Source organism: Stegostoma tigrinum, chromosome 6 (genome assembly GCF_030684315.1).
Source record: "Stegostoma tigrinum isolate sSteTig4 chromosome 6, sSteTig4.hap1, whole genome shotgun sequence".
In the NCBI taxonomy this organism is placed as follows: domain Eukaryota; kingdom Metazoa; phylum Chordata; class Chondrichthyes; order Orectolobiformes; family Stegostomatidae; genus Stegostoma; species Stegostoma tigrinum.
Window position 1 is genome coordinate 98,435,170 of NC_081359.1, and position 17,806 is coordinate 98,452,975.

Sequence of the window (17,806 nt, forward strand, 5' to 3'; positions counted from 1 at the left end):
AGCAGAATGCCACTACCAAATACATCTTCCCCTCACTTCCCCTGTCTGCATTTCACAGGGATCATTCCCTCTGGGACCCACTGGTCTATTCCACAACCACCAACACCATGCCCACCTCTTCACGGCACCTTCCCATGTTACTGTAGAACATGCGACACCTGCCCTTTCACCTCCTCCCTGCTCACCATCCAAGAGCCTAAACAGTCTTTCCAGGTGAAGCAGCATTTCACCTGTCCGTCTCCAATCTGTATTCGCTGCACCTAATATTGCTGACTGTACATTGGAGAAACCAAACACAGAGTGGGTGACTGCTTTGCAGAACATCTCTGGTCTGTGCGCAAGCATGACCCCGACCTTCCTATAGCCAGCCATTTTAACACAGTCTCCTGCTCATATGCCCACATGTTTGTCCTCAGCATGCTGCAGTGTTCCAGTGAATCACGGCACAGTTACAACATCTCATCTTCAGGTTAGGCACTTTTCGGCCTTCTGGATTTAATATTGAGTTCAACATCTTCAAATTGTGAACCAACTCCCATTTCTTTACTTTCTTTCTTTTTTCTTTATTCATTAATGGGATGAGGGTGTCACTGGCTCGGCAGCATTTATTGCCCATCCCTGATTTCCCAGAAGGCAGTTAAGAGTCAACTGCATTGCTGTGGGTCTGGAGTCACATGTAGGCCAGACCAGGAAAGGATGGCAGTTTTCTTCCCTAAAGGGCATTGATGAACCAGATGAGTTTATTCAACAATTGGCAATGGTTCATGATCATCATTAGACCATCTGCTGTGGTGGGATTCGAACCTAGGTGCCCAGAACATTATCTGAGTCTCTGGATTAACATTCCAGTGATAATATCACTAGGCCATCACCTCCCCTTTAGCTTGTTACATTCTGTTCTTGTGTGTCCTCTCCGCACTTCCCCCATCCCAGTGGGACTGCCTGTCTTTTTGAGGCTGGAAGGAGACCTATCATTGTTCTGTTGTTCTCACATTCTGATAGCTTAATCTAAACTATCAACATCTTTTCACCATCAGCAGCCTACACCCACTACTCCCACACCAACCCACCCCACACCAAAATGTTATGTAAATGCTGTTGCCCACACACTTCACGTCAGCTCTGTTGAAAAGTTGTCTAGACTCAAAATGTTAGCTTGTGCTCTCTCCATGGAAGCTGTCTGACCCGCTGTGATGTCCAGTGTCGGTTGTTTTCAGTATGTTCACAGTGGGTTGAGTGCAGGAGGCTAGCCAGAAATACTTCAGATCAGTTGAATCACGGGGGAACAAATAGATAATTGAGGGCTTCCGCTGCTAGTGATAGTACAGAGGAGGCCTGGAGTAGGGAAGGCCTAAAACAGTGTAGGAAAATTAACAACTGGTTTTGTAAATGATAACATGGAGGTGCTGGTGTCGGACTGGGATGGACAAAGTCAGAAAGCACACAACACCAGCTTATAGTCCAACAGGTTTATTTGAAATCACAAGCTTTCAGAGGGTAGCCCCTTCTTCAACGGTTTCTGTTTCTGAAAGGATTGTCCGACAGGCTTTTGTCCAGCTATTTGACTGCAAGAGGTGTCGCGATTGAACCCAATTCTTGCCCTTGCCTGACACCTGTGGGTTCATCAGGGATGGACCCCAGCCGTTAGCTGCCTTTGCGTCTTTTCTCATGAACTGGTTTTGCTGAGTAGCACCCTATTTAGCTGGGGCAGTGCTCCAAAGGCTCGTGATTTCAAACCAACTCGTTGGACTATAACCTGGTGTCGTGCGACATTTAATTTTCTAATTCTTTATCTAATGTTAAGTTTGTGTTGAAAATTGGAGGAGTACAGTGAAAAGTTCGCACTTTAGATTGACCTTCCCTGAGTGAGCTTCCATTTGGAAGGCTTAAGCACTTTCTCCATCACTGTCGAAGATAGTGCCTGGAGGATGCTTACCGCGGACTCTCCGGGGACATATGTCAGGCTGGAGCACAGCCAGTAGGTTATCTTGAAGCCTGCCCCTGTGACTGATGGGCATTTAACCCCTGGATTTGCCTTTAGAATGGGTGCATTTTCCATCAGGTGTAGAGATGACAGCCTTTGTAGAATTCTAGCCAAGGTGCAGATAAACATGGAGAACAGGGTAAATAATTCCACTGGCTATTCTTTACAAGCTGCAGCAAGAGATAGAGCAACAGGGGTAAATGAGTGAATGCAAGTAAAAGTAATTAAAAACTCTATAGTTACAGTCTTATCACGTGCTTTCTTTTCAAATTATCTCCCTACAGTTTTTGAAATCACTAGGCCTCGAGGGGTTATTAGTCCACGAGCAGCTTCCCTGGAGCTTTTCCTCAACAGTTTCTCTTTCTGAAGGCATTGTCCAACAGGCTGTTGTCCAGCTATTTGACTGCAGGAGGTGTCGCGACTGAACCCAATTCTTGCCCTTGCCTGACACCTGTGGGTTCATCAGGGATGGACCCCAGCCATTAGCTGCCTTTGCGTCTTTTCTCATGAACTGGTTTTGCTGAGTAGCCCCCTAATTAGCTGGGGCCAGTCGAACTCAGTACCGCGCCAAGGGCTTAGGGAATGATGCATTATTGTTTGTAACGGTGGTCAAAATGAGGTGAACCCTTGATAATTTGAAGTCATGGACTAACTCCAAAGCGTTAATAACGATGAGGGTTGACTGTATATCTACCCAGCAATCTATCTTTCCATCCATCCATCTATCTGCAATATATAATATACATATATATTAAATTTTGTGTCTGACTGTTTGAGATACACAGCCCTGATGTACTCATTCATTGGAAATGTAATTCCCATTTTCCTGCAGTGATGCATTACCTGAGATCAGAGCTATTTGTATTGAAGAAATAGGAATCTGGATGAAAAGCTGCAGTGATCGCTTCCTGACTGACAGCTACTTGAAATATGTAGGATGGACTTTGCATGATAAAGTGAGTCAATCTGTAATATTCAGCAATGCTTTCTCCCTCTTAGTTAGATGTTGATCAGCTTTTTTGAACAGTGTTAAATATTCTGACTAATCCCACTGCTATGTTAATACTATTCTGTAATGAGATAAATCCACTCTGAAGCTGAATGTTGAAATTTGGCTGGCATTAGTCTGTTATTTGGTGAGTTCCTTTTTGTGGCTATTCTGCCTTGTATCTTTGCTGTAGCATTGGCACTCAAGTGAGGGGAATACAACAATGCAATGCAGCTCAGGGCACTCATCTTTAATAGTCTTTTCTCCTGTTGTGAGAGAACAATGTTCTATCATTTGCAAAGGTGACTAAAACAAAGTTTCCTTTGTGTGCCTTCCTAGTCCAGGCTAACAGCTGTCATCCATCTCAATTGTGGGTGCTTTAACCTAGGAGGGACGTCTCTGAAATAGACAGAGAGGGGTAACAGAAATAGTATGTATGGCAAAAGATTTGTCAAGCAGTCGCTAATGACTTTTCAGAAGAGCTATCTTTACACAGTGCCAGGTCCTGGTTTTGATATCAGTCTCAGGTGACTGTGTGGAGTTTGTACATTCTCCCTGTGTCTTGTGTGCGTTTCCTCTGGGTGCTCCGGTTTCCTCCCACAGCCCAAAGATGTGCAGGTTAGGTGAATTGGCCATGGGAAATGCAGGCTTACGAGGATAGGGTGATTAGGGTGGGGGGGGGGGGGGGGGGAGGGTGGTGCAGATGTTCTTTGGAAGGTCAGTGTGGACTTGACAGGTCAAATGGCTTGTTTCTACACTATAGGGATTCTATGATTATTTCAAGTGGGTGATGGAGCAGTACTATGAAGAGGGTATGGGCATTAACGCAGGGCAAATTCTGTGCTAAATTAAGCTGGGAATGCCAAGTGGTGGACACACCACTACCCTCAAGTCATTCACAAACATGACTGTCTGACAGAATGGGTAGCTGAATGGTCTGGGGGTTCATTGGGATGAAATACAGAGAACTGCAGTTGGATCTCCTGGCAGGGATGTGCTTTGAGAAGTGTGGTGGGGTGTAGGGTGAAGGGACTGGGTGTGATTCAGTACAACAAAAGAGCACAGTGAGTTTGAGGGGTGGGATGTGGTTGAAAACACAGTGAGAAAAGCAGTGAAGATGGTTGATAGGGTTAATTGTTAATGGCCTCATTTGAAGAGGCAGAGTTCATGTGTTTTTCAAACTTGGTGTTTGACTTGAGAGAAGAAAAGGTGCAGGAATGGAATTTGCTGAAAGTACACATGATGGAGTTGTGGTCAATCTGCGAATAATAGAAAGGTTTAATAGAAATGCATGAGTTCAGTTTGGCCAGCACTAGCTCTGGAATGAATGATTGGGCAAAATTGTGCATAGTCTGTGACCCTTGAAATAAGGGGTGAGACGAACACCATAATGGGGGATTACCAGCATTAAGAGAGCATTTTCCATGGAGAAGTGAAGGCTTAGGGGATATTTGACAAAGATACCCCAAATCATGAGAGGTCTGAACAAAGTAGACAAGGAGAAAGTGTTCCCGCTTATAAAAAGATAGAGAACAAGTCTCGAAGTAATTGGCCAAAGTGATACGAGGAATTTCACACAGCGAGTGGTTAGGGCCTGCATGCTCTGTGATATGGAGGCTTTTCAATTGAAGCTTTTAACAGGGAATTTGACTGTTATTTGGAAAGAAAGAATGTGTAGTGCAATGGGAAGAACGGAACTGCTCATTTGGAGGATTGGTGTCGACTCAGTGGGGTTGATAGTCTCCTGCGTTGTAACAATTCAGTGATTCTGTGAATGTATTATTGGGAACAAAAGTGTCAAAACCAGAGGCAATGGAGTTAGTGAGTGGGTGCACTACCAAGGGCTGTTTAAGCAAATGGTAAAATCATCAAACGCGAGAAACCAGAAACATTAGTGTTTATTTTATTAACGCTATATTGAGCAGCTATTTTTCCTCTTCCTCACAGAATCCTGACAGTGTGGAACAGGCCCTTCGGCCCAACAAGTCCACACTGACCCACCCCCCTAGCCTACACAGCCCTGAACACTATGGGCAATTTAGCATGGCCAGATGTGCAGGCCAATCCACCCAGCCTGACATGGGGAGAATGTACAAATTCCGCACAGACAGTTGCCCGAGGGTGGCATCGAACCCGGGTCCCTGGCTCTCTCAGGCAGCAGTGCTAACCACTGAGCCACCGTGCTGCCTGTAAATATATGTTCTAATATTTGTTCATTTTTTTCCTTGAAGCAAAGTGACGTGAGATTGAAATGCCTGATTGGTTTGCTGGGCCTGTACTCTGACAAAGAGCTTTGTTCAAAGATGGATCTTTTTACCTGTCGATTCAAGGTGAGTCAAATGTTGATAATCCGAGCGGAGGCAGCATGTGTCCCTGTAGCAAAAGGATGAAGTCTGGAGTCACATGTGAGTGAGACTGGGTACAGACAGCCGATTTCCTTCCCTAAAAGCCCATTTGGGATTTTACAACAGTTGATGATAAGGACTTGTTCAGTGTTTAGATTCATATTCCAGATTAACAGGGGGATTGAGTTTAAGAGTCGTGAGATCTTGTTGCAGCTCTATAAAACTTTGGTTAGACCGCACTTGGAATACTGCATCCAGTTCTGGGCGCCCTATTATAGGAAAGATGTGGATGCTTTGGAGAGGGTTCAGAGGAGGTTTACCAGGATGCTGCCTGGACTGGAGGGCTTATCTTATGAAGAGAGGTTGACTGAGCTCGGTCTCTTTTCATTGGAGAAAAGGAGGAGGAGAGGGGACCTAATTGAGGTATACAAGATAATGAGAGGCATAGATAGAGTTGATAGCCAGAGACTATTTCCCAGGGCAGAAATGGCTAGCACGAGGGGTCATAGTTTTAAGCTGTTTGGAGGAAAGTATAGAGGGGATGTCAGAGGCAGGTTCTTTACGCAGAGAGTTGTGGGAGCATGGAATGCGTTGCCAGCAGCAGTTGTGGAAGCAAGGTCATTGGGGTCATTTAAGAGACTGCTGGACATGTATATGGTCACAGAAATTTGAGGGTGCATACATGAGGATCAATGGTCGGCACAACATTGTGGGCTGAAGGGCCTGTTCTGTGCTGTACTGTTCTATGTTCTATGTTCTATGTTCTATTAATTTAATTGAAATTCCCTTAAAATACTGAGAGGTGGGGATTTGAACCCAAGTCCCTGGAATATTAGCTTGGGACTCTGGAATACTCAGCCAGTGACATCACCATTATGCCACCATCTGCCAGTGGGAACCAATCATTTGTGATCCATTTTTATAATCATGGGTTGCCACCTTGACTATATAAATTGACTTCAGGCCTGGTGGTTTTTTTGGTCAGAAGGTCTAGGTTGTCCGACATTGGCAATATTCTTAGGCTTGTTTCATATTATTGGGATAGGCCCAATTTTGGACCTTTTTCTTAGATTAGATTCCCTACAGTGTGGAAACGGGCCCTTCGGCCCAACAAGTCCACAACGCCCCTTGAAGCACCCCACCGAGACCCATCCCCCTATAACTGACACACCCCGAACACAACGAGCAATTTAGCATGGCCGATCCACCTAGCCTGCGCATCTTTGGACTGTGGGAGGAAACCCACGCAGACACAGGGAGAATGTGCAAATTCCACACAGACAGTTGCCTGAGGCTGGGATTGAACCTGGGTCCCTGGCGCTGTGAGGCTGCAGTGCTAACCACTGAGCCACCATGCTGCCCTAAGTGGAAAAAACCATCTAAGTGACTGTATCAATCAAATGCTTCTTCACATGTACAGGCCTATAAAATTGGTTATTAGCTGTGCCTGGAAGAGAGCAGATTAGGGTTAGGGTTACTCTACATATGACTCATGCATGAGGTTATTTTAAAACTATATTTATGCCCTTTAATTTGAGGGTGCTGTGTTAAGTTCTCATTTGGACAGGATATCAGCAGGTACTGATATAGTGGTAATGTCACTGGGCTAACGATCTGGGACATGGATTTGAATTCTGCCTTGACAGATGGTGAGGTTGGCAGTCAGTAAGAATCTGGAATTAAATGCAGGCCATGTTGGTGACCAGGTAACCATTCTTGACTGTTGTAAAAACCCATAGGCTCACTTTTATAGGGAAGGGAATCTGCTACTCTGACCTGGTCTGGCCTACAGGTGACTCCAGGTTCAGAGCAATGTGGTTGACTCTTAGATTGCAAGGTGCAGAGCTGGATGAACGCAGCAGGCCAAGCAGTATCAGAGGAGCAGGAAGGCTGACGTTTCAGGCCTAGACCCTTCTTCAGAGATCACTGTTAATGACTCTTTTAAATGGCCTCGTAAACCATTCGGTTCAAGTGCCAAGCAAGATGGATAATAAATGGGTTATTAGTCCCCATCCCATGAGAAAATAAAACAAAAAGATACATTCACTGGATTCTGAGGGCCAACGTCGCTGTCATTTTTAGGAAGTTGTTCTCGGCTTAATTAATGAGAAGTCCATAGCTGTACTGTGTTCCATTGTTTTCCAACAGGATAGAATAATATCAATGACACTGGACAAAGAAAGTGAGGTGGCTGTCCAAGCAATCAAGGTGTTAACTCTCATGCTGCAGTAAGTAAATGCTTCTTCTTATAAAGAGTTTTTTCAGTTGTGTTGCCTTTCCAAGATAACAAGGTGTAGAGCTGGATGAACGCAGCAGGCCAAGCAGCATCAGAGGAACAGGAAGGCTTGGCCTGCTGTATTCATCCAGCTCTACACCTTGTTGTCTCGGATTCTCCAGCATCTGCAGTTCCTGCTATCTGTGTTGCCGTTCCAGTTGTGTTGTTTTGAGAAATATGGATTTTCGGATCAGTGAATGGAATTAGTGAACCAAACCATCCTGCAATTAATGTGATTACTTTGTTTTCCCTAACTCTGCATTGCAGGAACTGTTTTAGTGTTATTTGATATATCATAGAACTCATGTGAGGCTAGGCACTTGTCGTGTTTGTATTTGGATGTTACCCCATGTAGTGTGTATGGTGCAGTGGCTCACCGGTAAGTGAAAGCATCAGAAGGGTCATCATCATAGAATCCCTACAGTGTGGAAACAGGACCTTTGGCCCAACAAGTCCACACCGACCCTCAAAACATCCCACCCAAACCCATCCCCCTATCATCCACCTAATCTACACATCTCTGACACTATGGGCAATTTGATATGACCAATCCACCTAGCCTACACATCTTTGGACTGTGGGAGGAAACCAGAGCACCTGGACGCGGACAGAAGAAAATGTTGAAATTCCGCACAGACGGTCGCCCGAGAGTAGAATTGAACCTGGGTTTCTGGTGCTGTGAGGCAGCAGCGCTAGCCACTGAGCCACAGGAAGTAAGTATGTAGAGGTATTCAGGAGTGGGGTTGGAGGATCAAAGTCATAGAGTCCTTTGGCCTATCAAGGAAAGGAGGGAGAGTAGAGACATTCAGAAAGTGCTAGCAATGGCTAAGTAGGCAAGGAGGTGAGGAAAGAGAGAGAATTCAATGCCGGTATTGTTATGGTGAAAAAACAGAAGTTGCTGGAAAAGCTGAGCAGGTCTGACAGCCTGTATATGGAGAGAAATCTGTTACCCTTTGAACCTTGCTCGGAACCAATGGTAGTTAGGCAAGGAGATGGGGTGGAGGGAGGGGGTAAGCAGTAAACAGTACGGGGGGGAATAGAGCCCAAAGAGACTGAAGAACAGTTGGACAGACAAAGGAGTGGGTCTAGCAAGGAGGGAGAATAGCTATTAATGGGGATTGTTAGTGTGTAATAGCAGGACTGTGATAACAAGGCCTGGTGTGTGGGGGTTGGGGTACGGACGTGGGAGAGCTCAAGCCCTGAAGTTATTGCGTCTAGTGGTTATGGCTCACCTGTACATTTTTATGCAGATGTTTTCTGCGACATCACAGGAGGGGGAATGATACAATATATCAGGTGATTCAGACCTAGTCTCACATTGTTCTGAGGATGCTACCAATTCAAACACTGCACAAGTTCTCCAACTTAGTCGCACAGATAACTACAGTTAATACCTTACTGGCATCACATGATAAGCTCCATCTATCAGGATATAAAGGACCGTTCCTGGGAGGAGCTAACCAGCTCTGTATTTGCTACCAGTTCTGTGTGAGGACATTTCAACAGCAGTAAATAACTGCACCTCCCAGTCACGAACCATTTCCACTCCCCCTCCTATTCCTTAGACGACATGTCCATCCTGGGCCTCCTGCAGTGCCACAACGATGCCACCCGTAGGTCGCAGGAACAGCAGCTCATATTCCGCCTGGGAACCCTGCAGCCCAATGGTATCAATGTGGATTTCACCAGCTTCAAAATCTCCCCTTCCCCACGGTGCATCCCAAAACCAGCCCAGCTCGACCCTGCCTCCCTAACCTGTTCTTCCTCTCACCCATCCCCTCCTCCCACCTCAAGCCGCACCTCCATCTCCTACCTACTAACCTCATCCCGCCCCCTTGACCTGTCAGTCCTCCCAAGACTGACCTATCCCCTCGCTACCTCCCCACCCATACTCTCCTCTCCACCTATCTTCTCCTCTATCCATCTTCAGTCTGCCTCCCCCTCTCTCCCTATTTATTTCAGAATCCTCTCCCCATCCCCCTCTCTCTGATGAAGGGTCTAGGCCCGAAACGTCAGCTTTTGTGCTCCTAAGATTCTGCTTGGCCTGCTGTGTTCATCCAACCTCACACTTTGTTATCTTGGATTCTCCACATTCTGCAGTTCCCATTATCTCTGAATTAATGAGCAAAAACTCACTTTGATTGTAACAGAGATAAGATATCCTCTGCTTTTTCCAACGATCTCGTCTTTTCTCCCAGCATCATGTTATGGTGGGGACTGCTGTTAGAGTTCAGTTCTAACCGTGCCTGTAGTTTATACAGTGAACACCCTCTGACTGAGGCATTAAACAAGCCCTTAATTGCAAAACCCAATTTCTTTCCTGTTTGTGTGATTCTTTCATTGGCCAGCACTACCCAAACAGTTCTGACGGTGTTAACAGCTACATCAACAACCAATTTAAGAAAAACAGTTAGACTTGTAACATAGAGATAACAAATGGTGGAGCTGGATGAACACAGCAGGCCAAGCAGCAGCTCAGGAGCACAAAAGCTGACGTTTCGGCCCTTGTCCCTTCATCAGAAAAGGGGGATGGGGAGAGGATCCTGAAATAAATAGGGAGAGAGGGGGAGGTGGACTGATGGATAGAGGAGACGATAGATGGAGTGGAGAGTATGGGTGGGGAGGTAGGGAGGGGATAGGTCAGTCCAGGGAGGACGGACAGGTCAAGGAGGCGGCATGAGGTTAGTAGGTAGGAAATGGAGGTGCAGCTTGAGGTGGGAGGTGGGGATAGGTGAGAGGAAGAACAGGTTAGGGAGGCGGGGTTGAGCTGGGTTGGTTTTGGGATGCACTGGGGGGAGGGGAGATTTTGAAGCTTGTGAAATCCACATTGATACCATTGGGCTGCAGGGTTCCCAAGCGGAATATGAGTTGCCGTTCCTGCAACCTTTGGGTGGCATCATTGTGGCACTGCAGGAGGCCCATGATGGACATGTCATCTAAGGAATGGGAGGGGGAGTGGAAATGGTTCACGACTGGGAGGTGCAGTTGTTTATTGCGAACTGAGTGTAGGTGTTCTGCAAAGTGGTCCCAAAGCCTCCGCTTGGTTTTCTCAATGTAGAGGAAGCCACACCGAGGTAACATAGCTTATCTACACTTATTAGAGGTGACATACATCCATTCTCAGAAACAGAAGGAATATGTTCAAGCACTGTGCTTTTTCTTGTAATTAACTGGGAGCTTAGGGAGCCTGTATTCCACTCTGTTTCCCCCCCTTGATCAATCAAATTGGACTTGCCCACTAACCAGCATACTTTGCTCCTGCAATAGAGATTGGTGGGATGGTTTGAAATTTGGTTTTCTTGCATTTGTCCCTTAGAGTGCAAGACAAAAGGTTTTGGCACCTTGACTTTTTTTTCAGAAATATTCAAGTTCTGTACTGCCCAGAAAAATAATGCACAAATGGCAATGTGAAACAAAATGATTGAAATCTGTTTTTTTAATTTTCTGCAGGAACTGTGAGGAATTTTTAACTTCGCATGACTGTGAACAATTATATCAGTTGGTTTATTCAGCACAAAGGCCTGTGGCTTTGGCAGCTGGTGAATTCTTGCACAAAAAGTAAGTGAAAGCTGTTTTAATCAGAGGCAATTAGAACAGTCGTGGGTCCAGGAACCAATGTTTGCTTCATTGCCCTAAGATAAGTCTGGGAAGTGGAGCAACAGCTGAGAAATATCCAATCATTAGAGTGTTGGCATTTTAGTTCATTCACAGGATGACTGAATATTGGGTTGAGCATCTTTTGGCAGCTGAGAGGCACAGATTGTTGGTCCCCAACCACGCCTATTGTTGCAATTATTTTACACCCTTTGTAAAGGCACAAGGCACAGTGAAGACAATCTCTCCCCCGGAGACTGGAAGGTGCTGCTTATAAACTCAGCGAAAATGTTATATTGTTTAGAGCGACAGTGAGCTAAAAGCATGGTGGCAGGACTCTGACAACATGGTGAAGCCATTACTCAATCTCAGCCCGCAACTTTAGCGGTCTTTAACTTTGCAGAATGTTATTTTTTTTAAAAAGTAATCGGAACATTCTCAATATGGATCATCACCCTTAGTGTCCCTGAGCTAAGAAGGTGTAAGATCAACCACGTTTAGAATTGCTGCCTGCTCTCCACAGACCTCTGCTGGAATGTATGGATGTCAGGTGCTGCTGAGCTGTGATCCCGTTCTGCACAGACCAGAGTCTTAGCCTCACGCAAGAAGTCAGAAAGTGCTAGCAATGGCTAAGTAGGCAAGGAGGTGAGGAAAGAGAGAGAATTCAATGCCGGTATTGTTATGGTGAAAAAACAGAAGTTGCTGGAAAAGCTGAGCAGGTCTGACAGCCTGTATATGGAGAGAAATCTGTTACCCTTTGAACCTTGCTCGGAACCAATGGTAGTTAGGCAAGGAGATGGGGTGGAGGGAGGGGGTAAGCAGTAAACAGTACGGGGGGGAATAGAGCCCAAAGAGACTGAAGAACAGTTGGACAGACAAAGGAGTGGGTCTAGCAAGGAGGGAGAATAGCTATTAATGGGGATTGTTAGTGTGTAATAGCAGGACTGTGATAACAAGGCCTGGTGTGTGGGGGTTGGGGTACGGACGTGGGAGAGCTCAAGCCCTGAAGTTATTGCGTCTAGTGGTTATGGCTCACCTGTACATTTTTATGCAGATGTTTTCTGCGACATCACAGGAGGGGGAATGATACAATATATCAGGTGATTCAGACCTAGTCTCACATTGTTCTGAGGATGCTACCAATTCAAACACTGCACAAGTTCTCCAACTTAGTCGCACAGATAACTACAGTTAATACCTTACTGGCATCACATGATAAGCTCCATCTATCAGGATATAAAGGACCGTTCCTGGGAGGAGCTAACCAGCTCTGTATTTGCTACCAGTTCTGTGTGAGGACATTTCAACAGCAGTAATAAGTATTTACTCTTAATTACAACTAAATGTCTTCCCATGGATTCTCTCCCTCCCAATTCATAATGACTGGCTCTGTATCCCCCACCCCATCCATATAGTTGTGTTCCATCGGCCCATTTCCCTATCGCATCTACGTTTTCACATGTTTCCTCTTCTCTCTTGTGTTTCTCCACATCGCCTGGCTGCGCTGTGGCTATCGGGTTACCAGGTCAAACTACCTGGGGTATCATCTAGAATCCAACATCTCAGATGATTACTGTAAACCTGTAATGTCTATCAAAACTCAGCTCTGCTGAGGAGTTTGTTGGGACATTCTTCACACTTAACATTTGTAACAGAGACTAGTATCAATAGGAGGATGGGTGACAGTCAATCTACCCAAGATATTCCAAAAGGGTCAGGTAAATGTAAGACAATAAGACTAGCAACTTCTCAAATATTTAACAAATGTCTCATATATTTTTGTGTTAGCCAACCCATGTATAGCTGGTTCCTTGATATTTATCTATTAAGTTGGCACAAAAAGAAAAATAAACACAATGAATATCTCAACAGATTCTCTGTGGATTGTAACACAGTTTGATTTTTTAAAAAAATAGTACTTGTCTAATCTTTTGAAATCAGTGGCTACACCTTAAGTTCAAAGCGGTTTGTTTGACCTGAGCCACATACCATGCTGAGTTACAGCATTGAGATAGTTAGAGACATATGAACCACAAAAGTGAGCTGGGATTCCCATCTTCTCAGAGCATGACCTTCCACCTGTTGTGTTAAGAATTGTACACACAGTGGCACAGAAGCAGAAAGTCCCACTGTCAATGTTGAAATGCCTTTAGAAAGGAGAATTGAGTGAAATATCTGTAGCCAACCCCACTGCTTTTCAATGGCCTGATGGACTTCCAACAGGAGAACTGTACTGTCAAAATTTGCCTGTTCTTTGTGTCAATAAAAGTTTGTATAGTAGCTTCACCTGCAGGCTGTATGTATAAGAGGGAAGTGATTATCCACTCTGACTGTGGCAACTTAATTCCAATCTACCATTAGGGGATCAGTTAGCTCAGTTGGGTGAGTGGCTGGTTGGTGATGCAGAGTGACACAACAGTATGGGTTCAATTCTCTCACTGGCTGAGGTTACAATAAAGGGGTAACAAGGCGTAGAGCTGGATGAACACAGCAGGCCAAGCAGCATCAGAGGAGCAGGAAAGCTGATGTTTTGGGCCTCGAACCTTCATCAGAAATGAAGCACAAGCTTTCAGAGCCTAGAAAAGGAGTGAGGCTCTGAAAGCTTGTGTTTTCAAATAAACTTGTTGGACCAAAACCTGACATCATGTGGTCCCTGTGAGTACATATATACCCCTTATGTCCACACAAATATTGAAGGTTTGATTACCATGTGACTGTGCCAACTAATAAATGAGTTAGTGATAATAAAAAAGGAGACCCCAAAAATCAAAATAACTCTTGAGAAAATTTCTGTGGAGCACTCGAGGGAAATAAAATCCCTATTTTACCCTTTGATAACAAGGTGTAGAGCTGGATGAATGCAGCAGGCCAAGCAGCATCAGAGGAGCAGGAAAGCTGACGTTTTGTCAGACCCCAGAAGGTCCTAGGCCCGAAACATCAGCTTTCCTGCTCCTCTGATGCTGCTTGGCCTGCTGTGTTCATCCAGCTCTACACCTTGTGATCTCAGGTTCTCCAGCATCTGCAGTTCCTACTATCTCTGAAACTTTAGTTTACCCTTGTTGGCTCATTATGCTCTACAAGCAGCAATGACTCATGGATCTGCTGTTTGATAGTTTCGATATTCCTCAGATCCGAGCCGCTCCTTTGCCATCATTTTGCCAAGAGCTGTGCTGTCCATTTCCGGTCAAGTTACAAAAATGGAGTGGGACCAGCTTTCAGAAATATTTGGGCTTTTCTTTTCACGCTCTATGGGAAAGAAATTGCATCTATATATTGCTGTTCATGACCTCATGATATCTTAAGTATGTTGCAACCAATGATGTACTTCTTGAAATATTGTGTTGCAGTGTGGGAACCACAATGGTCAGATTACACATAGAAAGCTCCCATGAGCAGGAATGGGATAACTAATCTGAGATTAACGATTAGTTGTTAATGGTGTTGGTTGAAGGATAAACATTAGCCAGGGATGAATTCTTCTTTGAAGTGTTGCCATGGGATCTTTAATGTCCCCCTGAGAGGGGAAATGGGGAATCCTCTAAGTGTAACTTGTTCAGCACCACACAGGAATGTCAGCATAGATTATGTCTTCATGTGCCTGGAGTGGAACTTCTGGTCTGCTACACTGTTCCAGTGAAGTGTAACATAAGCTTGAGCGCAAGACCCACAATCCTGTTGAGTTACTCATATGTTGCTTCTATTGCACACTGATAAAAATATTTGCTGAATGATACCATCTATTTGCTTTGGGCAGTTGGCCCACCTTCAGAAGGATAGTTGGTTCTTTGGGAATATATCTCTTAAAATGTTAATGGGTCTTGGTTGAGGTGTCGTTATTTGCAGAACGTTCCTGAACTCATGTCAATGTTTGTGGAGGTTTGAGAAAAGAGCCAATTGAGCTCTCAAAAGTGAGCTGCAAGACTGATAAGTTCCCAGGGCCAGACCAGATTTATCCTAGGTTGCTCCGGGAAGCGAGAAAGGAGATTGCTCAGCCGCTGGTGAAGATCTTTGCTTCCTCACTCTCCACGGGAGTCGTACCGGAAGATTGGAGGGAGGCAAATGTTGTTCCTCTTTTCAAGAAAGGGAATAGGGAAATCCCTGGAAATTTCAGACCAGTCAGTCTTACGTCTGTGGTCAGCAAGGTTTTGGAAAGAATTCTGAGGGATAGGATTTATGACTGTTTGGAAAAGCATAGCGTGATTAAAGGGAGTCAGCATGGCTTTGTGAGGGGCAGGTCATGCCTTACAAATCTTATTGAGTTCTTTGAGGAAGTCACGAGACAGGTTGATGAGGGTCGAACAGTGGATGTGGTGTACATGGACTTCAGCAAGGCATTTGATAAGGTTCCCCACGGCAGGCTCATTCATAAAGTCAGGAGGTATGGGATACAGGGTGATTTGACTGTCTGGATTCAGAATTGGTTGGCTGACAGGAGGCAGTGTGGTTGCAGATGGTAAGTATTCTGCCTGGAGGTCAGTGCTGAGTGGTGTCCAGCAGGGCTCTGTTCTTGGGCCTCTGCTCTTTGTAGTTTTTATAAATGACTTTGAGGAGGTTGAGGGGTGGGTCACTATGTTTGCTGATGACAAAGGTTGGAGGTGCCGTTGATAGTATCGAGGGCTATTGCAGGCTTCAGCGAGACATTGACAATACAGAGCTGGGCTGAGAAATGGCAGATGGAGTTCAACCTGGATAAATGCGAAGTGATGCATTTTGGAAGGTCGAACTTAAATGCTGAATATAGGATTAAAGGCAGGATTCCCAGCAGTGTGGAGGAACAGCGGGATCTTGGTGTTCAAGTGCATAGCTCCCTCAAAGTTGCCACTCAGGTGGATAAGGTTGTTAAGAAAGCATATGGTGTTTTCGCTTTCGTTAACAGGGAGATCGAGTTTAAGAGCCGCGAGGTTATGCTGCAGCTCTACAAAACCCTGGTGAGACCACTTTTGGAATATTGTGTCCAGTTCAGGTCGCCCTATTATAGGAAAGATGTGGAGGCTTTGGAGAGGGTGCAAAGGAGGTTTACCAGGATGCTGCCTGGACTGGAGGGCTTGTCTTGCGAGGAGAGGTTGACTAAGCTCGGACTTTTCTCTCTGGAGAGAAGGAGGAAGAGAGGTGACCTGATCGAGGTGTACAAGGTAATGAGAGGCGTGGATAGAGTTGATAGCCAGAGACTTTTCCCCAGGGCAGGATAGACTGCCACGAGGGGTCATAGTTTTAAGGTGTTAGGAAGAAGGTATAGAGGAGACGTCAGAGGGAGGCTCTTCACCCAGAGAGTTGTGAGCGCGTGGAATAGTTTACCAGTGGGAGTCGTGGAAGCGGAGTCATTAGTGACATTTAAGCGACTGCTGGACATACACATGGACAGCAGTGAATTGAGGGGAATGTAGGTCAGGTTATTTTATTTTTGGATTAGGAATATTCCACGGCACAACATCGTGGGCCGAAGGGCCTGTACTGTGCTGTACATTTCTATGTTCAATGTTCTATGTTTGTCAAAACAAATACTAGATGCACCAGTGAATGGAAAATGTTTGTATTCAGGTTGTTTTGCAGTCATGAGTCAGAAGTACAAGATGAAGTACCTGAGAGAAAGGAAAAACCCATCTGTAATCTCAGCCATTTGTTAACACTTGTTAACTTCTATCAGGAAAGTGAGGTAAGATTAATACTTGTGATACATTACAATATTAAATATTGACCAGTCACGTTAGGTCTGGCACAATGTAAGTAATTTGTTATGATCCTAACTGATAGTAATGATAAATAAGTTGGATTCCAGAATGAAAGCTCACTTGATAGATGATTGTCATGTATATATCTGGGGTTCAGTTGTTCCCTTTTAGGAAAGTAAGTCTGCTCTCGCTACCTGGCCCAGCTGAGATATGATTCCAGAGCCATACCAATGTGGCCAACTCTTTATTAGCCTTTGGAATGGCCTTGCAAGCTATTCAGTTCAAGGGCAACTAGAAACAGGCAACAAATGTGCAGCATTTCCGCACTGTACGAAAAAATAAAGAATATTTGAACGTTAATGTTATTCAAAGATTGATTATTTTAATAAACTATGGCAACTACTAAAAACTTGCTTTTATGCGGCACAGAGGGTGGTGGTTGCCTGGAACTCGCTGCCGGGGGAGGTAGTGGAAGCAGATAGTATAGTGAGCTTTAAAGGGCGTGTTGACAAATACATGAACCAGATGGGAATGGAGGGATACACTCCCCGGAAGGGTAGGGGGGTTTTAGTTGTCACGGGCAGCACGACATTGCAGGCTTGGAGGGCCGAAGGGCCTGTTCCTGTACTGTAATTTTCTTTTTTTTTATGAACAGATTAAAGCATTCATGGGAGCATAATAGTTGATTGTGTCAGATAAGTAATTATAGGTTAAAATTGAGGGATATTTTTAAGTGAGAAAGAATGAGGAAGGTGAAAATGGAGGAGAGTTTGGTGAATGAATTCCAAAGCCCAGGACATAAATACTGAAGGCATGGCTGCTGACGGTGAACTAATGACAATTTCAGATACAATAAAAAGGCCAGGTTAGAGGAGTGCAGGTGGAATTATAGAGTCATACAGCACAGAAACCGAACCCTTTTAGTCCAACTTGTCCATGCCTTACAGACAT

General features: G+C 44.9%; 1 protein-coding gene across 2 annotated transcripts in view; it reads left to right on the forward strand.

The window, feature by feature from the left end:
- Positions 1 to 17,806, forward strand: part of si:ch211-269e2.1 (cohesin subunit SA-2) — a 153,469-nt gene that overhangs the window by 51,155 nt on the left and 84,508 nt on the right. For both annotated transcript variants that reach the window (XM_059646791.1, XM_059646790.1), the window contains exons 11-15: positions 2,817 to 2,940; positions 5,204 to 5,302; positions 7,466 to 7,545; positions 11,043 to 11,150; positions 16,725 to 16,839. In XM_059646791.1, coding sequence (XP_059502774.1) covers positions 2,817 to 2,940; positions 5,204 to 5,302; positions 7,466 to 7,545; positions 11,043 to 11,150; positions 16,725 to 16,839 — 526 coding nt within the window. The remainder of the gene's footprint in view (positions 1 to 2,816; positions 2,941 to 5,203; positions 5,303 to 7,465; positions 7,546 to 11,042; positions 11,151 to 16,724; positions 16,840 to 17,806) is intronic.